Source organism: Poecile atricapillus, chromosome 3, assembly GCF_030490865.1.
Source record: "Poecile atricapillus isolate bPoeAtr1 chromosome 3, bPoeAtr1.hap1, whole genome shotgun sequence".
NCBI lineage: Eukaryota > Metazoa > Chordata > Aves > Passeriformes > Paridae > Poecile > Poecile atricapillus.
Genome location: NC_081251.1, coordinates 24139043 through 24163186, shown reverse-complemented (window position 1 = coordinate 24163186; position 24144 = coordinate 24139043). Strand labels below are relative to the sequence as shown.

General features: G+C 39.9%; 1 protein-coding gene across 1 annotated transcript; it reads left to right on the top strand.

Annotated features, from left to right (window-relative positions):
* The first annotated feature begins 286 nt into the window (after positions 1-286).
* KLHL31 (kelch like family member 31) lies at positions 287-15146 on the top strand. The gene is made up of 3 exons (XM_058834573.1): positions 287-550; positions 2827-4030; positions 5863-15146. The coding sequence occupies exons 2-3, from the start codon at positions 2859-2861 to the stop codon at positions 6593-6595; spliced, it is 1905 nt and encodes a 634-aa protein (XP_058690556.1). The 5' UTR covers positions 287-550; positions 2827-2858; the 3' UTR covers positions 6596-15146.
* Positions 15147-24144: the final 8998 nt, after the last annotated feature.

Genomic DNA, 24144 nt, shown 5'->3' with positions numbered 1-24144 from the left:
ACACTTCCAGGCACAGCTTCTCTGCATATCCTGTTCCAGTGCCTCAACACCCTCATCATAAAATGTGTCTTCCTTATATCCAGTCTAAACCTGTGCCCCTGCCTAACCATAGGGCTTTTGCCCAGGCTCCCAGCTGGGAGCTGGGGAACCCAGTGGTTCATCCTACGCTTACCTGAGGCAGTTGTTACCTGCTGTAGATATCTTCCTCTCCCTTTCCTCCCCTGTACCCGTACATTTGCAGGATCCAGGCTTGTCCTCCTGATTTCCAGTGGCCAGGCAGCCCAGGGAAGCTGAGCTCCCGTGGCTGGGCAGAGGCACGGAGCAAGGCATGGAGAGGAGGGGTCATTTTAAAGAGCACCCGAGCACAGGCTCCGGTCTCTCTTGCTCACTGTGACAGCGAAGTGCCTCACTGAAAACCAGTGAGCTGGGGACTTAAGCGGCCTCTGATCTTTCTCACTCTTTCCCCCCCACAATTCCTCTCTTGTGTTTGCATTTTCCAAGGAAGAGGCGTTTTCACGGACAGCTGTGGGACAGAATCTTTCTGAGGAGGGTAAGAGGTTTTTAACTCCTCACTTTCAGTTCTTAGAAGGTGGCATTTTGAAGCAGGGGGGAGGCTGGTTGGTATAATGCATTGTTTTAGGACCCCAAGTGTCCTTTGGCATGACTGGTACTTAAGCTAAAATAAAGTAGGTGAAATCAAACGATCATAGAAAACCAAATCACTCAGGGTTTTCAATGTTCAGTAAGTTGGTTTTATTATAGTACTGTTTGATTTGTTTCAGTAGGTTTGCATGTCCCATCACTTACAGTGCTTGTGCACTAAGCTAGCTTGTGAAATTTCTGCTGATGAAAAAGCATTTCTCAGGAAAAAAATTTGGATAGTGAGCATTTTTGAACAGAGCTTAAAATGTTGTATTTAAATGAGTTCTGCAGTGATGCAATGAGGCAATAAACATTAAGTACTACATGTATTAAAAATTTTAAGTTACAAGTCTCTAAAAGTACTTAGAAAACAGATAAGGCTGACAAAAGAACATGCCTTCACCAACTTTAAATTGTGACTATTAATATGCAAAGCTATAACTATGCGTGTAACATACAAAATTATCCAAAAGTTTTGTTTCGCTTTTTTCCCATGCCAACAAATATACGCAACACTTGAAACGTCGTAGAGTTTTTCCAACAAAAGTTGTGTTAAACAGCTAAGTATACTAAAACACCAGCTATACCTTCAACTGAACCTGTCTTAAAATGGCAAGCTGCTGGGAGGTTGCTATTCTGGGAGGTGACTCTGATAGGTCTCAACAGATGCAGCTCCTGGAATGCAGCCGGAGCGGGGGAGCCGGGCAGCAGCTGACCCCTGCGCTGGCACACTGGCATATCAGGGATCACAGCTCACGTCAGCACAGGCTGACACTGACACTCTGGGCACACATGGCCCTCTCCCCTGCCTGCTCTGCACATGGTCGTCACCCAGCAGCAGCAGCAGCAGCAAAAAAATGCTGGTGCTCACAGGCAGCAACCATTCCTTTCTATAATTAAATTACCATTTTGTTACATGCTGTGTGCTTAAGGAAGAAATGATGTGCTGAGATTCTAGATTGAAATATTACTAAGTCTTTTTATTTTGTTATCTACAATAAACCAGTCATTCGATTTATCTTTAATTAGCATTTTTTCAAGTTTGAGCTTTTATGACTGCAAGGATCACAGAGAAAATTAGCATGTGTAAATTGTTTTAAAATCAGTGGATATACTGGAGATAGATGCTATGTTTGAATCTATTTGAATGCTGATCTCCACAATTCTGTTTAAATTGTGTTATTGAAGATCAGTGTTTTTCTTCAAGAATATTTGCACATACATATATTTGTTTGAAGTAACTCCTTTGTTACTAGGGGCTGTCTCACATCACATTTGACAAAAAAGTGGCTCTTTATTTCATGGAGAGCTGTACTAGAGCTGATATATATAATTTAAATATGTGTTCTAACATAATTATGGGACTGATTCTTACGTTCCCATATGCAGAACTTGTTTAAAATAACAATCCTGATAGAGTCTGTGTGACATTTTTTCAAATAGAAGTTAGACATGTCCCTAAATCTCCACAAAATCCTAAAAGTAGGATTATAGATTTCAAATTACTGATACTGAAAAGCAATTAAAGTATGCTATGAGCAGAAAATATTTGCACATCTGACACAGGAAATAGAACACTATTACTCTATAAAACGAAAAGTTACAAAAACCTGAAAGGAGTTTGGAGCAGGACTTAAATCTAAAATCAATATGACATCATATTAAAATCCTCTTTCTCTTTATGTCTCATCTGGCTTTTGTTTCTTTAAGAATTTTTCCCAGTCTTAGTATTTCCTGGCCAAGTTCTGAACTCACCTGTAAGTCTGTAGCAGCCCTGGAGTAAGGATGAACAAACTTGGGGGTCTGTATATTTCCTGTGCTTCAGGCTAATGAATTCAGGTCAAGAACCTGTCTGATTTAAATAAATATATTCAAACTTTTACACTCTGGCAAACCCATTTAGAGAATTTAACTTTCTGACTGTGGTGATAATACGTGAATGTTAATTTATTATCTTGTTATTTAAAACAAAAAGAAATTACTGAATTACTTGTAAGTATATTCTTCAAAGTTAGAGTATTGACTGTTATTAATAAGCAGCCATGCTGCAACCTAGAATTTAGGAATACAGATTATCCTGTATGTATGGTTTTGTGGCATTATACATCTCGACAAAGGTTAGATTTCTTGCATAATCACATAGCTATTAAATTTCACAACTGTGGTGTTTAATTTTATTTTTAGCAAGTGCTTGGCTGTAATATTTCATTGCAGTCATGGCTCCTAAGAAGAAGAATGCGAAAAAGAACAAAGCGGATATCAACGAAACAACTATCATTGTGGAAGATGGCCCCCTCAGTAAACTAAATGGCTTGAGTGGACTCTTGGAAGGAGGAAATGGTTTCAGCTGCATTTCATCTGAGGTTTCGGACCCGTCATACTGTCCAAACCTCTTGGAAGGTCTAAGCAAAATGAGACAAGAAAATTTCCTTTGTGACTTGACTATCAGTACCAAAACCAAATCATTCAGTGTTCATAAGGTAGTGATGGCTTCAAGCAGTGAATACTTTCACAACATCTTAAAGAAAGATCCGTCCACTCAAAGAGTGGACCTCAATGATGTGTCCCCAGTGGGTCTAGCTACTGTTATCACCTATGCTTACACTGGAAAACTTACTCTCTCACTTTACACAATAGGTAGTATTATTTCCACAGCAATTTATCTACAGATTCACACCCTTACAAAGATGTGCTGTGATTTTCTAGCCCAAGAAATCAGTGTTGAGAACTGTATGTACATTGCCAATATTGCAGAAACATACGGACTAAAAGCAACCAAGGAAGCAGCACACAAATTTATTAAAGACAACTTCATTGAATTTTCAGAAACTGATCAGTTCCTAAAACTTACTTTTGATCAGATTAATGAACTTCTTGCAGATGATGACTTACAGTTGCCTTCTGAAATTGTTGCATTCCAGATTGCAATAAAATGGCTAGAATTTGACCAAAAAAGAGTAAAGTTTGCTGCCAATCTCTTAAGTAACATCCGTTTTGGTACCATCTCAGCCCAAGACCTTGTCAATTATGTTCAAACTGTGCCAAGAATGATGCAAGATGCAGACTGCCATAAGCTCCTAGTGGATGCCATGAACTATCACTTGCTTCCCTATCACCAGAATACACTTCAGTCCAGAAGAACAAGGATCCGTGGAGGTTTCAGAGTCTTAGTTACTGTTGGGGGACGCCCTGCTTTAACAGAGAAGTCTCTTAGCAGAGACATCTTATACAGAGACCCTGAAAATGGATGGAAGAAGCTAAGTGAAATGCCTGCTAAGAGTTTTAATCAGTGTGTCACGGTGATGGATGGATTTCTCTATGTGGCTGGTGGGGAAGACCAGAATGATGCCAGGAACCAAGCCAAGCATGCAGTCAGCAATTTCTGCAGGTAACTACTATTTCTTTAAAAGGGATGGAGGTATCAATTCCACAGAAAACAGGTAGATAGATTAAGCTGGTTTGTGTCATGCAACATGAATCACTTGGATGAAGAGAAAGGGGACAATGTAGGGGAGGTATAGATGCTATTCTAAATTAAACTTTGAATGAACAGAAATATACAACTGGAGTTATACAAAAAAATTCACCATGGTTACACATGCACACTGAGAAGTGAGGAAAAACTGAGAAAACTTATTCCAAGTGGAGGAAATAGACAGGAACATTAAATAGGAAGTCATGGGATGTTCTAAGGAGACTTCAAATTTTCAAAAGCTTTTGATGCCTCATAAAAAGTTTGGTTAGAAAACTACCTTTTACATATTATAGCCTTCACTTTCTATTCACCATTCACCATATGTTCAACAGCTTTTTTTATTGAAATTTCTGAACTGAAATTAATTTCAAATCCTTTATTTTTTTATTATTATTATTATTATTATTATTATCAAGAGTTTAGAAACAATGGTAGCATTGCTTGATAGCTGTCTTTTACAGTGTACCCCAAACAATACCTCACTTCTAAAATACTGCAGTTGCTATCTATAGTCATCTGAGACTGCACTGGTGATCGCAAGGTCAGAAGATTGCACACACTAACATGCAATGTCACAAGGGCAGTAGTAGTTTTTAAATAATTCAGCCTAAAAGCTGCCAGCTTGATGCAAAGCAGTAGCTTGATGCAAAGGCTGGTGGTGGGAAAACTTTTATCTGCCTTTTATTTACTAACAGACTATGAACATACAATGGCATTGCACAGCTGCAGTCCTACCAGTGCTTCCTTTTCTGTTCCCAGAAGAAACAGTTGGATTCTCCTGAGGACATCAACCAGTACACCAAGTTAAAGAATGAGGAACATTCTCTAGATCAATTTTATTGTGTAATCTACTTTGTCAGAAAAATATCTGCTCTCTTGACCTTCTGCCTTTAAACTATGCCTCACATTGTCACAAGGAGTTGTGCCCTCAGTGCACACCTTGGTTGCAGGGAGGAGGTGGGGGAATCCTCATTGTGCCCTTAACCTTGAGCATGTCAAGTCACATCAGTATGTCTGTGGACTTGCAGATGACAATGCTGAATGACAATTAGTATTTATTTTCCCATAGTCTTTTTCTCATGTGATTCTCTGGTCCCCTTAGCATACAACAGAAGTGTGTGGGTCCACTAGTGCACCTCACTCAGCATCTTCTGGAGTCATAATTTGCCATTTCCCATTTCAAAGTTGCTCATTTAAATGCTAAGGACAAAGAATGTTATTTCAGATGGGAATGGTGTTAGAAAGCACAAATGCTCTTTCCACATAAAACTTACTCCATGGGAGTGGTGAGGAAAGTATATTCACCATTTAGAAAGCACTAAGAGGATGCAAGTATAAATCACTGCCTAAAGTTTTTAAAAACTGTATGAGTAAATTTACACGTCTTTGCCATGGGTGTAAATTGCAAAAGAATGTCTAAAATTTATATTGTATCTTGAAAGTATCTCTTTCCAGTATTCTAATGAGATTATTATACAAAATCAAATTACATCATATTTACTTCATCAGAGAATCAGATTTAGTTCATTAAAATAATACCAGGTTTGAATGATACAAATTTTTTTTTTCTCCAGTCAAAACCTAAATTTATTTGGAAATTTAATCAGGAATACCAGGTTCATTACACTGACTTTTAATAAACTAACTAACAAACTAAAATTCTAGCAACTCCACTTGCAGCAGTGGCATAGGAGTACTGTATAATTTAGCAGAACAGTGTTAACCTTTTTTTGAAATCCTTTCAGGTATGACCCTCGTTTCAACAGCTGGATTCACTTGGCGAACATGAATCAGCGGCGCACCCACTTCAGCCTGAACGTGTTCAATGGCCTCCTCTTCGCTGTGGGTGGCCGCAACTCCGAGGGCTGCCTCTCCTCTGTCGAGTGCTATGTGCCTGCAACTAACCAGTGGCAGATGAAGGCCCCGCTGGAGGTGCCCCGGTGCTGCCACGCCAGTGCAGTGGTGGATGGCCAGATCCTGGTCACAGGAGGTTACATCAATAATGCTTATTCTCGCTCAGTGTGCATGTACGACCCCAGCAAAGACAGCTGGCAGGATAAGGCCAGCCTCAGCACCCCAAGGGGCTGGCACTGCGCAGTGTCCCTTCTGGAGAGGGTCTACGTCATGGGTGGGTCTCAGCTGGGGGGGCGAGCGGAACGGGTCGATGTTCTCCCTGTGGAGCGTTACAGCCCATACACGGGGCAGTGGAATTACGTGGCGCCACTTCAAACCGGAGTTAGCACGGCTGGCGCCTCCACCCTTAATGGGAAAATTTACTTAGTGGGTGGCTGGAATGAAATAGAGAAAAAGTACAAGAAATGCATTCAGTGCTATAACCCAGATCTCAATGAATGGACAGAGGAAGATGAACTGCCTGAGGCCACTGTGGGTGTATCTTGTTGTACTATATCCATGCCCAACACCAAGACAAGGGAGTCCAGGGCCAGCTCAGTCTCTTCTGTCCCAGTCAGTATCTAAAGATAGGTCTAACCAGCAATAAGTAAAAATGTTTACCAGCACAGCAATATAATTAACCCTTTAAGTAGAATTTTTGGGCTTATATAAAAAAAAAAATTATTGGCTTTGCAAATGTGCTTTTTAACAGTGCAAACTGGCCAGTTTTCAAGAACTTTAGTACAGGTGGCATGAAACAGCACGTTAGGGATAAGATCAATTTCCATAGCAGGAAAAGAGAGTTAACCCATAACCACAGAATCTAATTCTCCTCCGTATTTTGTCACTGACTTACTATGCTATCTGTAGCAAATAATTTCATTTCTTTATGCCTTGGTTTCCTTACCCATAAAATCAAGATAAACTTGCTGCAGAAGATTGTTATGAGGCTTTTTAATAAAAAGTTTTAAATGCTTTCAGAACCCAAAATAAAAGCCAAATATGATTAGTAATAAATCTCAATATAGATCAGAAATGTGCCATATTATAAAATTGATCAGTTTTGTTCTTTTATAAGCATTTTCTATTTTCAGAAACAGAAGGGGAAAAAAGGCAAACCAAAAATACCACATATAGCATGTGGTATTTTATTTTTGGGACAGTGGTATTCACAAAAACTTCTCAAAGCATTTTCTCCTTCAGAAGGTAGAAAGAGTTCCTCATCTTCTGCCATGAAACCCTTTAATTCCTATACCAAATGCTGTGACATGGCTTTCAAGATCTGAATCCATGAAATACTTTATCTCCCATAATCACTGTGGGCCAGACCCAAGGGGCTACTTTGGGTGCCAGATGTCTCTCCTGACCTCTGTGTACACCAAGGAACACCACCTCATCCTTGTCCTCATGCCGGGGAGACACCCCTCTCATTCCAGGCTGAAAAACCTAGAAGCTGAGTTCATGCCAGGAGACACCAAGGGCTAACGGCATCTGAACATGGGGAAGATGCACAGAGCAAACTCCCTTACATTACTCCAGCAAATAACCAGTGGAGTGAGGAACAAAGATAGAATAAAGACTTCAGGATCTGCCCCTTGGAATTTGTGTGGAAAACAGAGAATCACAGGAAAACTCCCTTAGCAGAAACAAAGACATACCATAACACCTTTCTTGCCAGGTGTAGGCACAACAACACCCAAAGTAACCTTCTCCTGGGCATACTATTGTGTATCTCCTTCTGAAGCCTTCATTATAGCCCTTTTCATGGAGATTTCATTCATATTATTCCAAAGGCTAGACTAACGCTCTTTGTGTTGAAGTTTTCCCAGTGAATAGAGTGGAGTCTTCACTCAACTTAGTTTATGTTCCAAGAACTTTTCTTCCTGATTTCAGCATGAAGTAGGGGAATTAGCATGAAACCTAATCCTATTCTCACAGCCAAAGGGATATGCAGCCCATCATGTCCCGGGAGGATTTGACACCAAAGGACTTCTGTCAGCACAGAATGTCAACAACAGCACAAAATGTCTAAATCCTTCTTTTGGGGAGGAAAGAGGGAATACAAGGAATTAAAATGATTTCATATAACCAGAAGGGCACTCACTTTAACCAATTCATGGAGGCTTCACATTCAGTTTCCTCAGATTATCATTAACACCTCCAGGCTTCAGTGCCAATGAGATGCCACACTCTTAGCAACACCTATCAGGCAGACAAATTTTTATCTCATTTGCAAAAAAGGAACACTATAAAATTGTCTGTCAGTGCAGATGTTGTTGAGACAAGTATTTTCAGGACCCAAGCTCTTTGTAGCTTTGTTAAAGCTGCAAATTGAGGATCAGCATAAGCGTGACACGGTATTAGAGATGAAGTAATTCACTCTGTCAGTTGGGATTAAACTCCATGGTACTTAGTCCTGTTTTCCAGTTCTAACTTAGAGTTCAAGTTTGCATCCTGACTATACAATTTTGAATTTCAAATTGTATTTTTGAGTGCTGTATGTTATTAAATCCACTGCCACCAATGACTTGTGGTCAGAGAAGCACTGTCATATAATTTTGATTAATTCAATTGGCATATAGGTATCCTCTACTCTATGTAATTCAAATAATAACAAATGTGGAACAGAGTAACATTAAGTATGAAAATTCTGTTCTTTCCCATTCCAGTCACCAAATCTTTTTCCTGAAGGAGGGAAAAATTTCTCTTTTCCCAAGTCATGACCACATGTTCCATATGAATGCATTTAGGAAGCTCTTTAGAAATAACTATCTGTTCCAATATTTTTTGTAAAATTTTTTTCTCCATCCAGTCCAATGAAGACACCTGTACACATTCAATTGTAACTGTATACATGGTGTAGTTATTTAGTTTTTATAAGGTATCCATAAGGTTGCATTTATGAATTGAAAAAACAATTATTATGGCCTCAAACAGACATTGGATGGAATTGTCATATGCAAGTGTCTCTTTTTCCCTTTAGGAATTCAATTCCAAAATGCCATGAATAGTCAGACACTGCTGCATGCTTTCCTGTTTATGAGCTAGCACTTCATGTACATCAACAACCATCTTGTTTTTGAGTAGTAAATTATTTATGAATGATGGGCTAAGTGCAATGAAACTTCTCTCTTACTACTTAAAGGGTTAAAAACTTTGGGGGCCAAATCCTTTTCATCTTACTCGCAAAAAAGTCTCCATTGACTTCAGTGGGACTACTGAATAAGATGTACAGGATTTCGAACTCTTGGCCAAATTCTGGCAGAACAGTAGCTAAAACTGTCATACCTAGAAGGAAGACTGCTCCATTGCCTCCAGTGCCTTTGGCCACAACGTGCTGACATGTCCTAGGACAGCAGGCAAATACCACTGGCCATGTGTTCCTTCTGTAGCACAAGTTAGGTACATACTTCAGGCCAAAAATCTTAGGTAGATTAACAACTGGTATTGTTACAATTGTTATACAACACTACAGGTTGGCTTGACATTATTTTCTCTAAACATCTTTTTAGGCTTCAACTGCACATTGAGACAGGATTTGGCCCTTAATATGTGACACTATTAGCTGGACTTAATATTATGTTGAATCATACTCTGTACTGAGCTATTTGTGACATTTTTATGTATGACCTTCTTTTGTTAGAACTGTGAAAATTATTTGTATGTTCTGTTTTATGGGATGGTGTTCTTTCATTGTCTGGTACCATATATTCAATCTCTAGATATTTAATAATGACATCTCAGTTGAACTTGAAATACTGTATATACCAAAAAGAAGTTTTAAAGTACAAGGAAGTACTGTATACAGTAACATTAAGTAGAGCAGAAAACTTCCAACTGTGTGAGATACAGACTGTTAAAGCACTACAGGGATCCTCTTTAATGCTATACTAGTAGTAGGGAAAAAAACCAAAAAACAACAAAACAAATTAACATAAGCTGTTGCCCTCTAAATTCTGTATAAAACACATATGCATTTTATAGTTGACACGTGTGCTTCAAATTCAGATCTGAAAAATAAGCTTTCTTCAGTCTGTGAGAGAAGCAGTTTGCTAGGGTTTGTTTTCTTGTTTATTCCTGACTTTTTAGGTGCATGGGAGAGTGTGTTAGAGATTGTAAGGGAGGGACTTACTGCTGGAAAATTGTGCTGAAAGGAAGGTGTTGTGTTTAGTTCTTAATCAAGACAAGATCATGATCATTCAATTTCTTCTTGAAGTTAACCTGCAAGATCATCTGTGGGTCAGTCAAGAGTCCAGTAAACTTGAATCCTTCAAAGAGGAAAGCAGGCAAAATTAGCATCAACCAAGCTCAATGAGGTATTGAAAAGTGCTTTGTGTTGAGATTTTTAAATGACAATTCTAGCAGAAAAAAGGACGCAATGAATGAAATGACTGAGTAAGAACATTTATATTATCCTGAAACCTAGATTAGTTTCTCTGACAGTTCTAACTCTTTACCAAATTATACTGGGTTTAGGAGCAGTTTTTCCTTAGCAGCAGCTGGGCTTTGTAATTCTAGTTGCAAACCCAGCAGTCACACAGAGAGTTGTATGAGCACACATACCTTCTTGCATTCAGTGGGACTTCTGCTACAGAAGATATTCTCAGGGATTTATACTTGGAAAAACAAAAGAACAAAATCCATGAGTAGACAAACATCAATGTCTAATTAAAGGCAACATGAGGGCGTTAGACTGATTCTCAGCATCACCATTCACTTATCATACCAGCACATGGCATTTTTTGAGACTCAATTACCCTGTAAGGATAATATTTCCTTGGAATGGCTGCTCAATCATACACTCCAAGGTTTTTTCTGCAACACAAAGGATGGGAGGTGCTTTAGTCCATGGAAAGGCCAAAATGGAGCCACTTAAAACCATCAGCAAACTAAGATTTTGTTCCAGTCCTCAAGGATGTTTGAGAAAAATATGCTGGAAAAAAGCACATACTTCAACACGTACTTATCCATAAGCAACTTTGCTTATGTTTCATAACTGAGATTTTCATCATCTTTCTGATAAAAAGCAAAGATCAATTTTCAATTGTCTGTAACTTCAGTTCTCAGCTGAACTGAATTTTCAGTCCATTCTAGTCCATTTTCAGACCATCCAAGATCTCCTGGGAGATCTTTTTCAAAGTCTGAATTCACCTGCACAGAGAATGCAATTGGAACCAGTAGTCCTAGTATAGGTTCTTGACCTTTTTACAGTGAATCTTCTCATCTTTTTTTGTCAAAGATTTGCTTTGTATAAGTACTCAAAAACATTGTAATGCACAGATTTATACTTTGACTTCTCCTTAAAAGATTTCTTGTCTCTTTTAGTTTCTCTTTTCTTATCCATAACTGAGTGACTGTCAGAGCATCAAAGATGCACAGATGTGCATCTGTAAATGCTCAGCTGTGAATCTAAAAATCTCATTGCTGGTATCCACAATAAAGAAAAGAACACAATCTGAAATGCCTGGGTAAATTAATAAAAATAGGGTGAAACGTCACAGAATCACAGAATATTCTGAGTTGGAAGGGACCCATAAGATCAGTCCAACTTTTAAGTGAATGGCCTGCGTGGGTATCAAACCCACAACCTTGTTAAGAAACAAGTTGCTGGTGCTCATTTGCAAGTGTGACCCTGCACAGAGCTCTGTTCCCGGAAGTTCCCTTAAGAATAAAGGAAAATACGTGCAATTCTGTACAGCTGGTGTGAGAGATTTGGTTAACACCACATAAGTTTTGCCATGCAAAAGACATGTCTCAATGAAAATTTTCAATAACGATATAGGCAATTAATAAACTTATGAGGAATAGGCAATTTCTGTTGGTAAGAATGGGAACACACACATTTAGGTACACTGTGAAAGGAAGATGATGTTACTCTAGTTGCAGTCTTAGCAGTTCCTTTATTGACAAGAAAAGTTAAAAATATAACTTATTTGTATAAAGCATTTTTCTGGCTTATAAGTGTTAGATTGCTTAAAGAGAAGGGTTTTCTAAGTGTACACTTTAAAGATGGACTGTGATAACACAAGGGAACATATTACAACAGAAAAAAATCTGTAAGTGTAATGTGAGAATATTACTACTTAAAAACTAAAATTTGTAGTACAGCAAGTTGTCATTAAGAGGAAAACAGCATGTTGTTATTTTTCGTTGTGTGCTTTAAATAAAACTGTTGACACATGGCGCAAACAAATTATTCTTACTGTAAAAATCAGTTGGAAACTGCGAGACTGTCTTTCTGACAAATGCCTGGTTGCAGTTGAAATATGCTTTGTTTTCTGAGCCCTGGGCTGATCCTTGCTTTCATATCAGCCAACTGGAATGTTTGTTACACCCAGACTATCAAACCACCTTCACAATAAGCTGCACAATGTGACAATGTGACACTTTTATCTTTTCCATTTTATAACAAAAACAACAACTTGCTTTTTTACAAAGCATTTCACAGTCTTTTGTTGTAATCAAAATGCCTAACAAGAAGTGATGATAAATCAGATGTCTGACTAGCAACTGAACATGTTTTTATTTGGATTGTATGGCTAACAGTACCAAAAATAAAAACATCTAAATTTCAAGGAAAAAATTTGTCCAGATTCTGAAGAGAAATTAAGTTGTGCCACAGATGAGACGGTTTGAGATGTCAAAAATTGTTCCTTGTGTTGTGACACCAAAGACTTGGTTCAAAGAGTGATTCTATAGGTTACAACCTGAAGGGTTACCTGGCCTGTGGCTGTGCAGACATCATGACTGTGGGTTCCTAAGATTCCATAATACACAAGGACAGAGGCTTTATCCTCTGAAATGTTCTACTTTATTACATTTAGCACAAAGATCACTGCTAGCAAGTATACCAATAGTTATTACAGATAATATGAAGATCAATGAATATGAATGAATATGAATGTCAAGCTATTACAATTATTATCAGTAATCAATAATATCAGTCAATAAGTATAGTGTCAATCAATACTTGCATCAAGCAGTATGGTAGGATACCTAATGACAGCAACAACTAAGGAGGGATGTACTATTACAATTTCTGGAGCTTGCCACTGAAACAAACTAATCAGCAATAATATAACAGCAAATATGCTTAATGTACATAATATTTACATTCAGCAAATTAGCCAGACCTAAGAAAAAGCCAAACCAGCCCAAAAGGGGGGAACAAACTGATCCTGGAGGGGGCACTCAATCATCCCCAAAAGAGAGGAAGAAAGACCCAAGCAGTAAGACAACAGACAGAGTTCCTCTTCAAAACATATCCCTGACACAAAGTCTGGAGTCAGCCAGCACTCCCACTGAGTCCATGAGAATGGACAGTTCATATGGGATTCAGCTGAAAACTTCTCAGAGGGAGACAACTTTAGTCCCTTTTATAACAGAGAGACACTGAGTGTGTGTAGGAGATTCTACTTTGAGCAGTTAATAGATGATGTTAATTTCTATTTTTTACCTCTAACAGGCAATAGATGATTCTGTTTTCTGATTATTTTTTACAGCAATTTTATATCTCTGTGCTGTTTTCCACTTTCTCAGAAAGTAATTGCTGAGAATTTGCTGAGAAATTGCATAAACAATTTTCAAGTAAATTGTCATTACAGTCTCTTGGGTTTGCACTTATTCCTGGTACCTTGGGATGTCACTGGTTTCTAGGTCCCTCCCTGGCTGCACTTTTCTAGGATGCTTGCAGTTCCCAGGCCTAGTCCTCAGCCTCACAATCCCAGGCTGGCAGACCTCTCTCTGTTATGATTTTCAACCAATAAATTCTTCCGTACAGCAGTTTTCCTCTTCTGACCAGGTTGCAGACAGCTGGGTGAGCCAAGTCAGCTAGGTGAGCCTGCTGGCTCTGAACTAGGACCCATGCACCTCTGGTGCAGCAGCTGGGCTCCTTAGGGCACCTGAAAAGACACTGCATGCCTGTGGGTGTGCTTACCTGCACATCAAGTCTGGGGGTCAGGACTCAGTTGTCTAAATGTCCCTTGTGAGGATGACCCAGGCACTGCAGAACATTTCAAATGGCACTGGGTATCCAGCTATGGCCACTAAGTCAAGCCTGGAGGACTCCACACTGCAGTCCAGAGTGAATGGCTGACCTGTGCGTGTGCCAATATGTCCACTAGTCCTGGCTGCCTTGGTGATGAGCATTTTGAGGAAGCAAAAGGGATGACTTTGTTTCAAAATTCAAGAATGGCTTTGAAGAGTCAAGCTGAGTTTGTAATTATAAGAACTGCTAGAAAGACAGATGTTACAATTAGACTATGATATAAAAGCAAAAATATCTTAAGCAAGTCTTGACAAATGCATTATAAATGCTGGTATTTAGCAATACTTGCTAAAGTAAACATGGATTAAATTAGAAACTACTGGGATCCTTTATTTCTTATATTTGCCTTGTTACTTAAGGGCTTGAGAAAACATATTTTTCTCTATTGAAGTTATATTTCAGAGCTTATTATGTCACCATTTGCCTTCAAAAACAGTTAAAGAATATGAGTGAAATATTTACATAGCAAAAGCTGGTTTTCTGTAAATTATCCATAATTTAGCTTTAAGTCTTGCATAGATTTATGGTGTCCATTATAGCAACTTAAACCCAGTATGTAAAGGCCTATAACTTGGTATGCTGCTTGTTTTCATGGAATGTTTATAAGGTAAATGTTACTCAAGCCTATGGCACAGTATTTTTTTTCCTTTGAAGGACACCATGTATTTTATAAGTAAAATTCCTAAGTAGCACAAGAAGTTCCACCTGAACATGAGGAAGAACTGTACTGTCCAGATGACTGTGCCTTGGAACAGGTTACCCAGAGAAGCTGCAGAGTATCCCTCACTCAAGAATCATCTGGACACAATCCTTTGCCATGTACTCTAGGATGACCCTGCTTAGGCAGGAGGCTGGACCAGATGACCATCTGTGGTCCCTTTCAACCTGACCCATCCTATGACTCTGATTCTGTAGTGATGTGAGAATAACTGAGTAGGGTCCGAATTCTGCTGAATTTAATTAGAAACAGCCAAATCGAACAGGCTGGTTTTGTGTTGTATTATTTGTGTATGGAATTATTCTGAGCCAAACAGTAAATTTGTTGAAGTTACTTCTCTAAAGGAAGACAATAGATTCAGATTAAAGGTCTTTCAGTCTGCAACTTGTGTTCTTTTCAGTGAAAGTGGCCACAGAACAAATCACGAGTTCTCATTCTGTGTTGGGTAATGCCCCCTTTTAACTACAGTGTATGTGCTTATGCAGGGAATTGTTATTTAGATAACCAGGAAAGCCACGTTGCTCTACTGAACGTAGCAAAGCTTGTCTTTCTCAGCCTGGCTTAATGTCAGCTGGCCGCTTCTATTCCTTGCCTTTAGTCAAGGGCACAAAGCTCGCCCAGTTAATTTAGTTTCAATCTTCAATTCGGCGCCTGATGCTCACGCATCCCGAAGGATCATCACTCTGCGCAGGATCTCCGAAGGGTTTTGCTCTCCTGATTGTTCCGGGAAGGAGACACTGGAGGGCACCAGAGGCCGGGGATGTAGCCGGGCTCCCCGCGAGAGTCAAGCAGGGACAGCTGGCTTGGGGCCCCGCGCAGAGCCGGAGCTGACGCGTCCCTGCCAGCCCGGGCGGGGGCCGTGCTGCTGTCCCACTGGGAGCCTGACGGCAGTACCGGGGCAAAGGCACAGGGAAGGCCATCAAGTGCTTATTTCAGCTAGCAGTGCTGGAGGCTCCGGGGAAGCGGGAGAAAGAGGGGAAGAACATTCAAGAGTTATTACGTCATGTAAAAATGTGTACTTCAGCAGCGGTCTGCCCACTTTCCCTTCTCTCACGTCCATCTATTGTCCATAAACATACTGAGAGAAAAGATTCATACCTCTGGACGATCCAAACAGGTTGCTGCCATGATCTTAAAAAAGCAGAGTGCAATTCAACAAGGATGAGCTGAAAAAATTCACATTTTCGAAAATCAAAGTGCACAATGGTGCATGAGGTTTGACAACGCTACCATCAGGGAAATGTTTCTTGGATTCAGAATGAATTTCTGGTCACCGCAAGAGAGTACCATCCCTGCTTTCACAGGGAAAAGGACATAATCTTGACTGGGGAGGATATACATCTTTCATGGTTTTGGCTCACACGAGGGACTTCGTTTGCATGTTGCAGATACATGATCTCACCATCAACCTATCTGAAAGTTTTTCAGTCTCCTCTTGTCAGAGCTGTTCCAGTTTGAATACATAACTTAATATTTACCACCCTTGCAGGGTAGGGAATACATTTCTTTTCAGCTTCCCAAGCCAGTCTGCTAAATGCTGATAGCTCAGGACAAGTTCTTACAAGAACATATTTTGTTTTCATCCCAGTGCAGTACAAACACATTTTCTAAATTACTGACATTTAGCAGATGGGAAAAACAGTTATTTCCTATGTTGCTGGGAGAATGGTGCAGCCAACAGATTCCTGGCCCAGCTGCTGCTCTAAAGCTGTTATGCTGGTCACTGCATACACTTGAGGGTTCAGCCAGTGAATTATGGTTTGCTATAATAAGAATATTTTGCTTTCCATTAGATCACACTTGGTGGAACAAAAGCAAATGCACTGAAGCAGCCAAAATTGTTGTCAGTGACATTTCAGGGTCCCTTTGCTTCATTGATGGTGTCAAACAAGTTCTAGCAAAAGGACACTTTAGCCACATTGTCAGAAGTAACAGATCAGCTCTTCTGAAGGAGGAACAGATCTGGCAGGCCAGGTGACCTGCAAAGAATTGACACTGCAAAGGAATTAACAAAACTGAAAAAATGAAAGTGAACATCATAAATCATGTATTAAAACTGAGTGCAGAGCTCTCTTAAGGTGTTATGTGTGTAATAACACCCTAAGATGTTAGCAGCAGCTTGAATTCTTCTCACACAATCCTTTGAAAAAAAAAAAAAAAGATATCTGTTTCCTGGATGGATATTATTGCAGGGAGTCACAGCAAAGAGACTGGTTCATGCAGCAGAAGCAGGGCAGTAGGTGTCAGTTTGGGTCACTACCCAGAAGTGGGATCTGTTCATATGAGAAGTAAGTGTTCAGAGAATTCCCATAGGATCATATCTCTTTGGAAGAGCAGACCACTTAAAAGGGCCAGATCAGTCATGCGAGTCATGAAGCTGAGGAGTTGCAGGCATTAGCTGCTGTGTAAGCTAAATGCTTTCATATCTGCCACTGGTCCTTTGAAACACTGAGGACAACCCAAGGTCAGGAAGCATAAATTTAGACATCTATATATACGCACTAGATATTAAACCTTCAGTTACAGGCAGTACAGTCAAAGGTACGTTATCAGCCAATGCAGGCACATAAAGTGATTTATTCGATCACTCACAAGTTCTCCTGTAGGATAAGCCAAGTTACTCCTTAGGCTTTACTGACTGTATTGGCTAGAGACAAGATTCACACATAAATGTCCAGCAGTACCTGTGTGCTGGGAGAGTGTCCTGTCTGGCATCCAGCCATCCCAAAAGGACATGGGTTTCACTTATGTTCTAAGTGCCAGGCACATCTCAGACTTCTGAAATTCTTCCAAAGGCACTAACATTTAGGCAAATTAATCAAACCATTGGTTTCCACTGATCCATTGATCGCCACGATCAAAATATAGAGAACAAGCATGTTTATATCTTGTAAATAAATTGTAAAATCTTTATAAATTAACATGTAGGCATGTTAATTTAAGGGCCTCCATCTTGAAGTGAATTCCACTCCAGATATTACCTGTTCTTCTCTGCCCTTGAAAATTTTGTTGGCTAGAAGTTTCATTCTGAAGCTGTTGTGTCTTTTAATTTTAGAAGCTCTCATGCTTTCTTTCACTCACCTGAAATATGTCCATCAACAGTTCACATTCTTAAGGCTTAACAGGCTAGTGCAGAACAAATACATGTGCACACAGGTAGCTCACTGTTTAGAGACTGCATTCAAATTTCCTAACTCATGCTTACTTGTGTTTTGCAAGAAAATCCCTGGAAGGCAGTCCTGTGGCCCTCCTTCAGCATATGGGGACAAAAATTCTACTTATGAGGAGTTATGGGTGACATGGGAATGAATGTGTTTAAGAACATCAGAAAAAAAACAGTAAAAGGAGTTCAAAGGAATGCATTTTAATTATTAATAACCAAAGAAATATATGGAAGCAGTCAGACTGGAAGATGCTGAGGGATGAGTTGTTCATTTATATCACAACCAGAAGGCCTTGCTCCCTCTGCAAGAGGATGGCAACAAGGATGTCACATGGGCCATGCTTCCTTCCACTGTGCCATGAGGAAGACGAGGATACTCAAATAGAGGTATCATGGACAACAGATAGCAACCTTGCCAGAGTTTTATGGAGAACAAAGCTTTTGAGGATGAAATGAGGATTTGGCATTCACTGATCATCATTCAGCACTGGACTCTGGACCAAATTCTGGTCAAGATCAGCTTGGGAGTGATTGCTCCAGTTCATTTGTTTTGAAGTTTTTTTCCCAGCCTGCATTATTTTGTTTTTGCTGGGATGAAACACAAAACAAAACCTGCCTGACATTCAAACTGTTCTGCTGATGACTCACTGATGCACTCCATGGGTTTAAGCTAGGAACTAGTTCACTTGCTATCTCATTTGTGCCTTCTGAAAAACAGGGTAATAAGTTACACTTTGCTGATAATGAAAAAGTGAACATGAATGGAATTGCTCCCAGAAAGTAAATTACTAAATAAATACACATTAACAAATGATCCTAAGACAAGAATATGCTTGTGAGAGCAGCTGCATTTTCAGAGGCCAGTCTTGAATAACACCCTGCCTTACAAAAGGCTGAGAGTCACCATGACAAAGCACAATTTGCTACCAAGGTTATTAAGGTGATGGTGACTCTTTTCATTCAATGGTATCACAGGGATCAGAAAATGATGTGGCACATTCTTCAGTTTTGTTCCCCCCTTTTGTTGTTATTCATGGCTGCCCTTTCTGCAGGTACAGCTTGATCCTGCTTCTCAATCTCCTTCCACAAACAACTGGGTGCTGAGCTTAACCAGGAGACTTTACAGGGCTGAGTGTGTTTTAGAGACATTGTCCTAAGAGCTTCCAGACCCTTCAGTTTAGAAGGAACACCATTAACATTCACACATTTAGGACAGAACTAGTACACTAATGTATTCACATTTATTTACTTGCATTACTATAAATTTTATAGACATAGGTGGGTGTATTGACAAAGACTTTTATTGTGCTCAATGAAGGAAAGGTCTGAAGAGAAACACTTGGACTGCAAGCCATGAAGTAGAAAGTAACAGGAAACAGAAGCAATCAATCTGAGGCAGCGGTTTCAGTATAGCAACCACTCAACCATCATCAAGAGTTTAGTGGGCCTGAGGACTTTCAGAGAAAATAATTAGGTGGCTCTGAGGTATTTACAATTACTTTTTCAGAGAAGAGAGAGTGCTTCTTGGAAAAAGCATCAAAAGCACGTGTTTGAAAAATATCAGGTTGGAAATGGAAAATTACTAAATTGCATCATAACCCAATCAGAGGTAGGGTTTGACCTCTAAATACTGAAAGGGTTATTTTAGAAGTTGTTTTATCTGAGCAGTCACAGCACACATAGTTGTGGTGAGTTCCTGGGAATAATCATTTAATTCCACAAGCAGTAAACTTGGTGAAACCTGGTTTATTTTGAACTCATGTTTCATTTTCTTACTTGCCCAACACAATAATCTCTCCTAAAGCTCTTTATGACTTTCTCCTCACCTCAGCTGTACTTCTTCAGCATATTTCTTCTCATGACCTCTAAATACCTTCTAGGTGAAGGCTGCCTTACAAGGGGCATGTTCTGTCTCTCAGCCTGATACCACGGCCCTGTCACTGCTGGTGGCACACTTCAGCTTTGCCTCATTTAATTTCCTTTCTGATGTAGAGACAGTCTTCAGAAGTCATGTAGAAAATCCCACTATTCTTAATCTCAGATGGTCATCCTTACTAAGCAGAAAAGAGAGAAAGGCACTCTTAGTCCATGATTCATCCTGTCCCAAAATAGACATCTAAATCAGGTCATTTGAATCATGGTTAAACATGCCAGCTCGTCTCACTAACTGTAAGGACAACCAGAGGGATTATCTCAGATGAAGACCTTGGTACTACAGAAGTCTAAACTCAGATTAAATGAATCCTACTCTAATTCCTTTGAGCTCTGTGTCACTTCATGATGTTAAAGAGTGGTGGTTGAAGAGCTTTTAGAGTGGGACAGATGGATGGGCACTGTGATCACCGAGTCTTCCTTCATCTGAACGTTAGGCTGAAAAATTAAAAAATCTTCCCAATGGGAAGAGTGAGAAAACAAAAATATATTTGTGCATATTTGCACAGAGGAAGATCCTACATTTTCTACCACTTTTTTCAACTCTCTCCATCTGCTCAACAGCCCCTGTACATGTATGAGTTGTTAGAGCAAGACACCTCAATTCTGGTGTCACCACCATCTTCCCACCAGACAAAATCAATGCACATTGACAACAAGTGCCAACAAGTTGCCCTCTTCCACAAAGGTGAAATTAGTTTGCTTACCTTTTTGGGTTTTGTAAGCTTTTCCAGGAATTAATGTATATTTTTCTAGTCAGAGATAAAGAAAGAAGGTGATGAAAGAAAGAAGATGAAAGTCACACAAGATATATTGGTTCCAACAAGATCAGAATATTTAGTTGTTCTGTATTGCAAAACAGAAAAAACAACCATTAACTAGTAAAGGACCTTGAAACTTTCTTGCAGTGCCCTCTTTTGAGGACAGCTTAAGTTTCCACACGCCTCTTTCTCCAGCCCTGGAGCTAGCCTGCAAATTCCCTACTAAGGGCTACTGTGTAGATGCAGAGGTGCTCCACAACTAACTTGGTTTCTCAACGCACAAAGAAGTCAATTTTATGCAACTTCATCGTGAAAAGCCACCCTGAACACACAGAGTACAACAAATGCTCCTGACTTACCTTGTGAGTGAAATTCTAGGACAGCTGGGCTCCCAGCATGTCCTATACACCATTTTGCATACTCATCCTAGGCTGCCACGTGCCCATCTCTGCCATTTTTGTGGCTGCCTGGGGAATGCTGTCTGAGGGCTCCTGCTCAGGCCTGCTGCTCCAGCACTTCCATCCTGCATCTGTCATGCTGTGGTATGGGGCTTGGTGTTCATGTGTGCACCATCCCAGCACAGGGAAGTAAAGATCAGAAAAATTTTACAAAGGCTCACAGAGCTCTGCTGTAGGTCCATGTCACAGTCCCCAAGTTAACAGCCACCCCCAGGCTCGGCCATCCGATGTAACCTCACCCTGTGAGGAAGCACAAGATCCCACAGACCACCCTGCATGTTCCTCCCTGGTGCCCTGAGAGACAGTTCTCTCCCTCCCCTCCAGCTCTGCCTCCTGTGGGCACACATGTCCACGTGTGTTTTGTTCCCGTTGGCTGAGACTTCAACTGGATTAGTTCCTTTGTTGTTCAGTCCAGGCTTGTGCAAACTCAAGGGACAGAGTAGGAATGAGCAGGAGGGAGGCAGCACTGTATTTTTAGCACCAATTCTGGCAAATGTTGGCCTAAAAATACAATTCCTATCCCTGAACCAACTTCTCAGCCCTAGCAGACCAATCCTTTTCAGCCTTCTTTCCACGGATGTGGAGGGCATGTCTGCTTCTGCAACTGGGCCACACAAGTCATCCAGCCGACAAAGAGCAGCTGTTGCTAGAACTGGAATGCAAACTGAAAGTGCCAAGAGAGTAGGCTCTGAAAGTGTTCGCTTCAGACAAGTCACCAGGTTTGTGAAAAGCTAAATGAAGCAGTCAGCTGCCTGCACTGCACAGGAACCTCGTGGCAACCCTCGGGACACAGTATATAGAGCTTTTTTGTGTTACCATTTTGTTTCAATTTAGTAGGGACTAAGCAACTTGACAAACTCTTGTTCTCCTCTCTGCAAAAAGAATTAGGAGGCTTGAGCTGTATCAGACCATGGCACATGTGATGCTGCTCATTGACACAGGCAAGAGAGACCCAGACAAGGTGCTCTTGCTCCAAGGGGGCTGCTGAACCAGCATGGCCCTGTGCTGGTGAACTCATGGAAAACAGTGCTGCTGCACAGTGATCTCCCCACAAATACTTTGAGGCTGCCTTCTCTCTCTGTGCACCCCTCTTCTCCCCATAACTTTGAAGTACAATTAAAAAGAAAGTCACTTGAGTTTAATTCCTGAAACTACTTTTCCTCCTGAAACTCATCTGCAAGCTGTGCTCTGTGGAGAAGCAAAGCTCTGTTTACATCTGCATTTTTCACTTGAAGCTTTTGGAAATAATTGATAGTGCCGAAGATTAAAACAGATCAACTCACCAGGCAGAAGAGAAAACACTTCTTGCTGAAATTATCCCTTTTTCTGTTTTAGGATGTTTCCTACCAGATTTTGGTAGGAAAGTGGCAGAGTTGATGGCAAATTTGGTATGTCAATCCAAATAAGGAATTAAAGTAATTTAGGAACAACAGCTGCCACCTGGAAAGCAAGCAGATGACTTAAAAATAATAATGGCTAAATGTATTCATTTTTTGCATTCCAAGAGACTCCCTTTAGTCTCTCCTGAAGATTACATTAAGACATTAATATTAGGATGAAATATTGGCATGCTGTTCAAACTTTTCACCTGAGATTGAATTATGAGCTACAGATGCTGAGTCACTGGGTTTTTTATTAGCTCAGAGAAATAACATGACATCACTCAAAGATAAAGACCAGCCAAATTCTTCCAAAGGTGAGAAATTGATTAATTTTCTCTGAAAAAAGAATTCCTTATCTTTCTGGCTTCATTTGGTGATACATCAACAGAAAACCAAAATGAGTTGATAAAAAGGATTTGTTAATTTATCTTCTTACAGAATATTTGATCCTTTTAGATTATTTCAAATAGCATCAGATTGGGTCAGAAATTCCTGACTGCCAAGGAATTGGAAACCTGATTTTCATAGCACTGCTGCCACATATTGATGTAACATACCATGGAAAACACCCCATCTTGATTAAAAATAACCATAGTATGGCCAAACAACAATACAAAGAAACACATCCACAAATTTTAATTGTTTTCGACTCCAAGCAGCCTAAGATCAAAGCAGAGAGCAGAGATTGTAGGGGAACATGAGAACAGCTACTTAGTTCAGATGGAGTTGTTCAGGTTGACAGAGGGAGCAGGGAATGTGGTCAGTATTTTGCAGCATCTTATGGGTTTGTTATAAAATAGTGGTGTCAAGCTTTCATAAGCAAAGACCCCAGTGATGGGTCACTAATTAACATACAGCTTGATCCAGGGAGCTGCTCTATTTGGTCAGTGCTTGCTGAAAAGCAACTAAATATTTCTGTGTATTTTTGGCAATTATATTTACTTTTGGTACCATCCCCACCAATAGCAGTGTTCCATTTCAAAGTTGCAGTACCTACTTTTAGATCTCTTAGTATTTCAAAAGGATGAGAATATTTAAAATAATCTACATCCTTAGTGCAGTCAATCAAATAGTTCCCCATCAACTAGGACAGTTTCTATCTTCTGATTCCTCTCTCAGGTTTAATTCTATTTTGGATTCTGCTATTGAGCGGCTCTGTAGGTCTTGAAGAAGTCGGTGTGCAAGTGGCGCAGCTTAAAAAATGCAGAAATCTGAGATGCAGAAGCTTGCTTCCTTCACAAGTACAATATGCTACTGAATAGTAGCTATTGTCTTTATTTTACAGTAAGCAAAATTATGTTCTATTTCTTAAGGAATGATGAAATCAGGACAGAAGTTACTAATTTAGTGTTTTCTGATTGGTGCCATATACAAATCCGGCATCAGTGTTTGCAGGGAAAAAGTGTCCAGTGGTTCTCACCTGAAGTTCTTCATTTGACTTTGCAAGACTTCCATACAGGTGAAAATTTTTACTCTTGGTATCACTAAGAGTGCCTACCATTAGAAGACATTGACAAAAATAGGTGTCATTACTGAGAACAAGAAAAGACATAAAATACATCTTCTTTATGCTGGGGTTCAGCCACTGTTGAGAACATGACCAGGTGGGAAACATGCTGTTTCCTAGCTTGATAAAACTACAGTTGGTCCCTTGGGAAGCTCTTTGGTAGCTA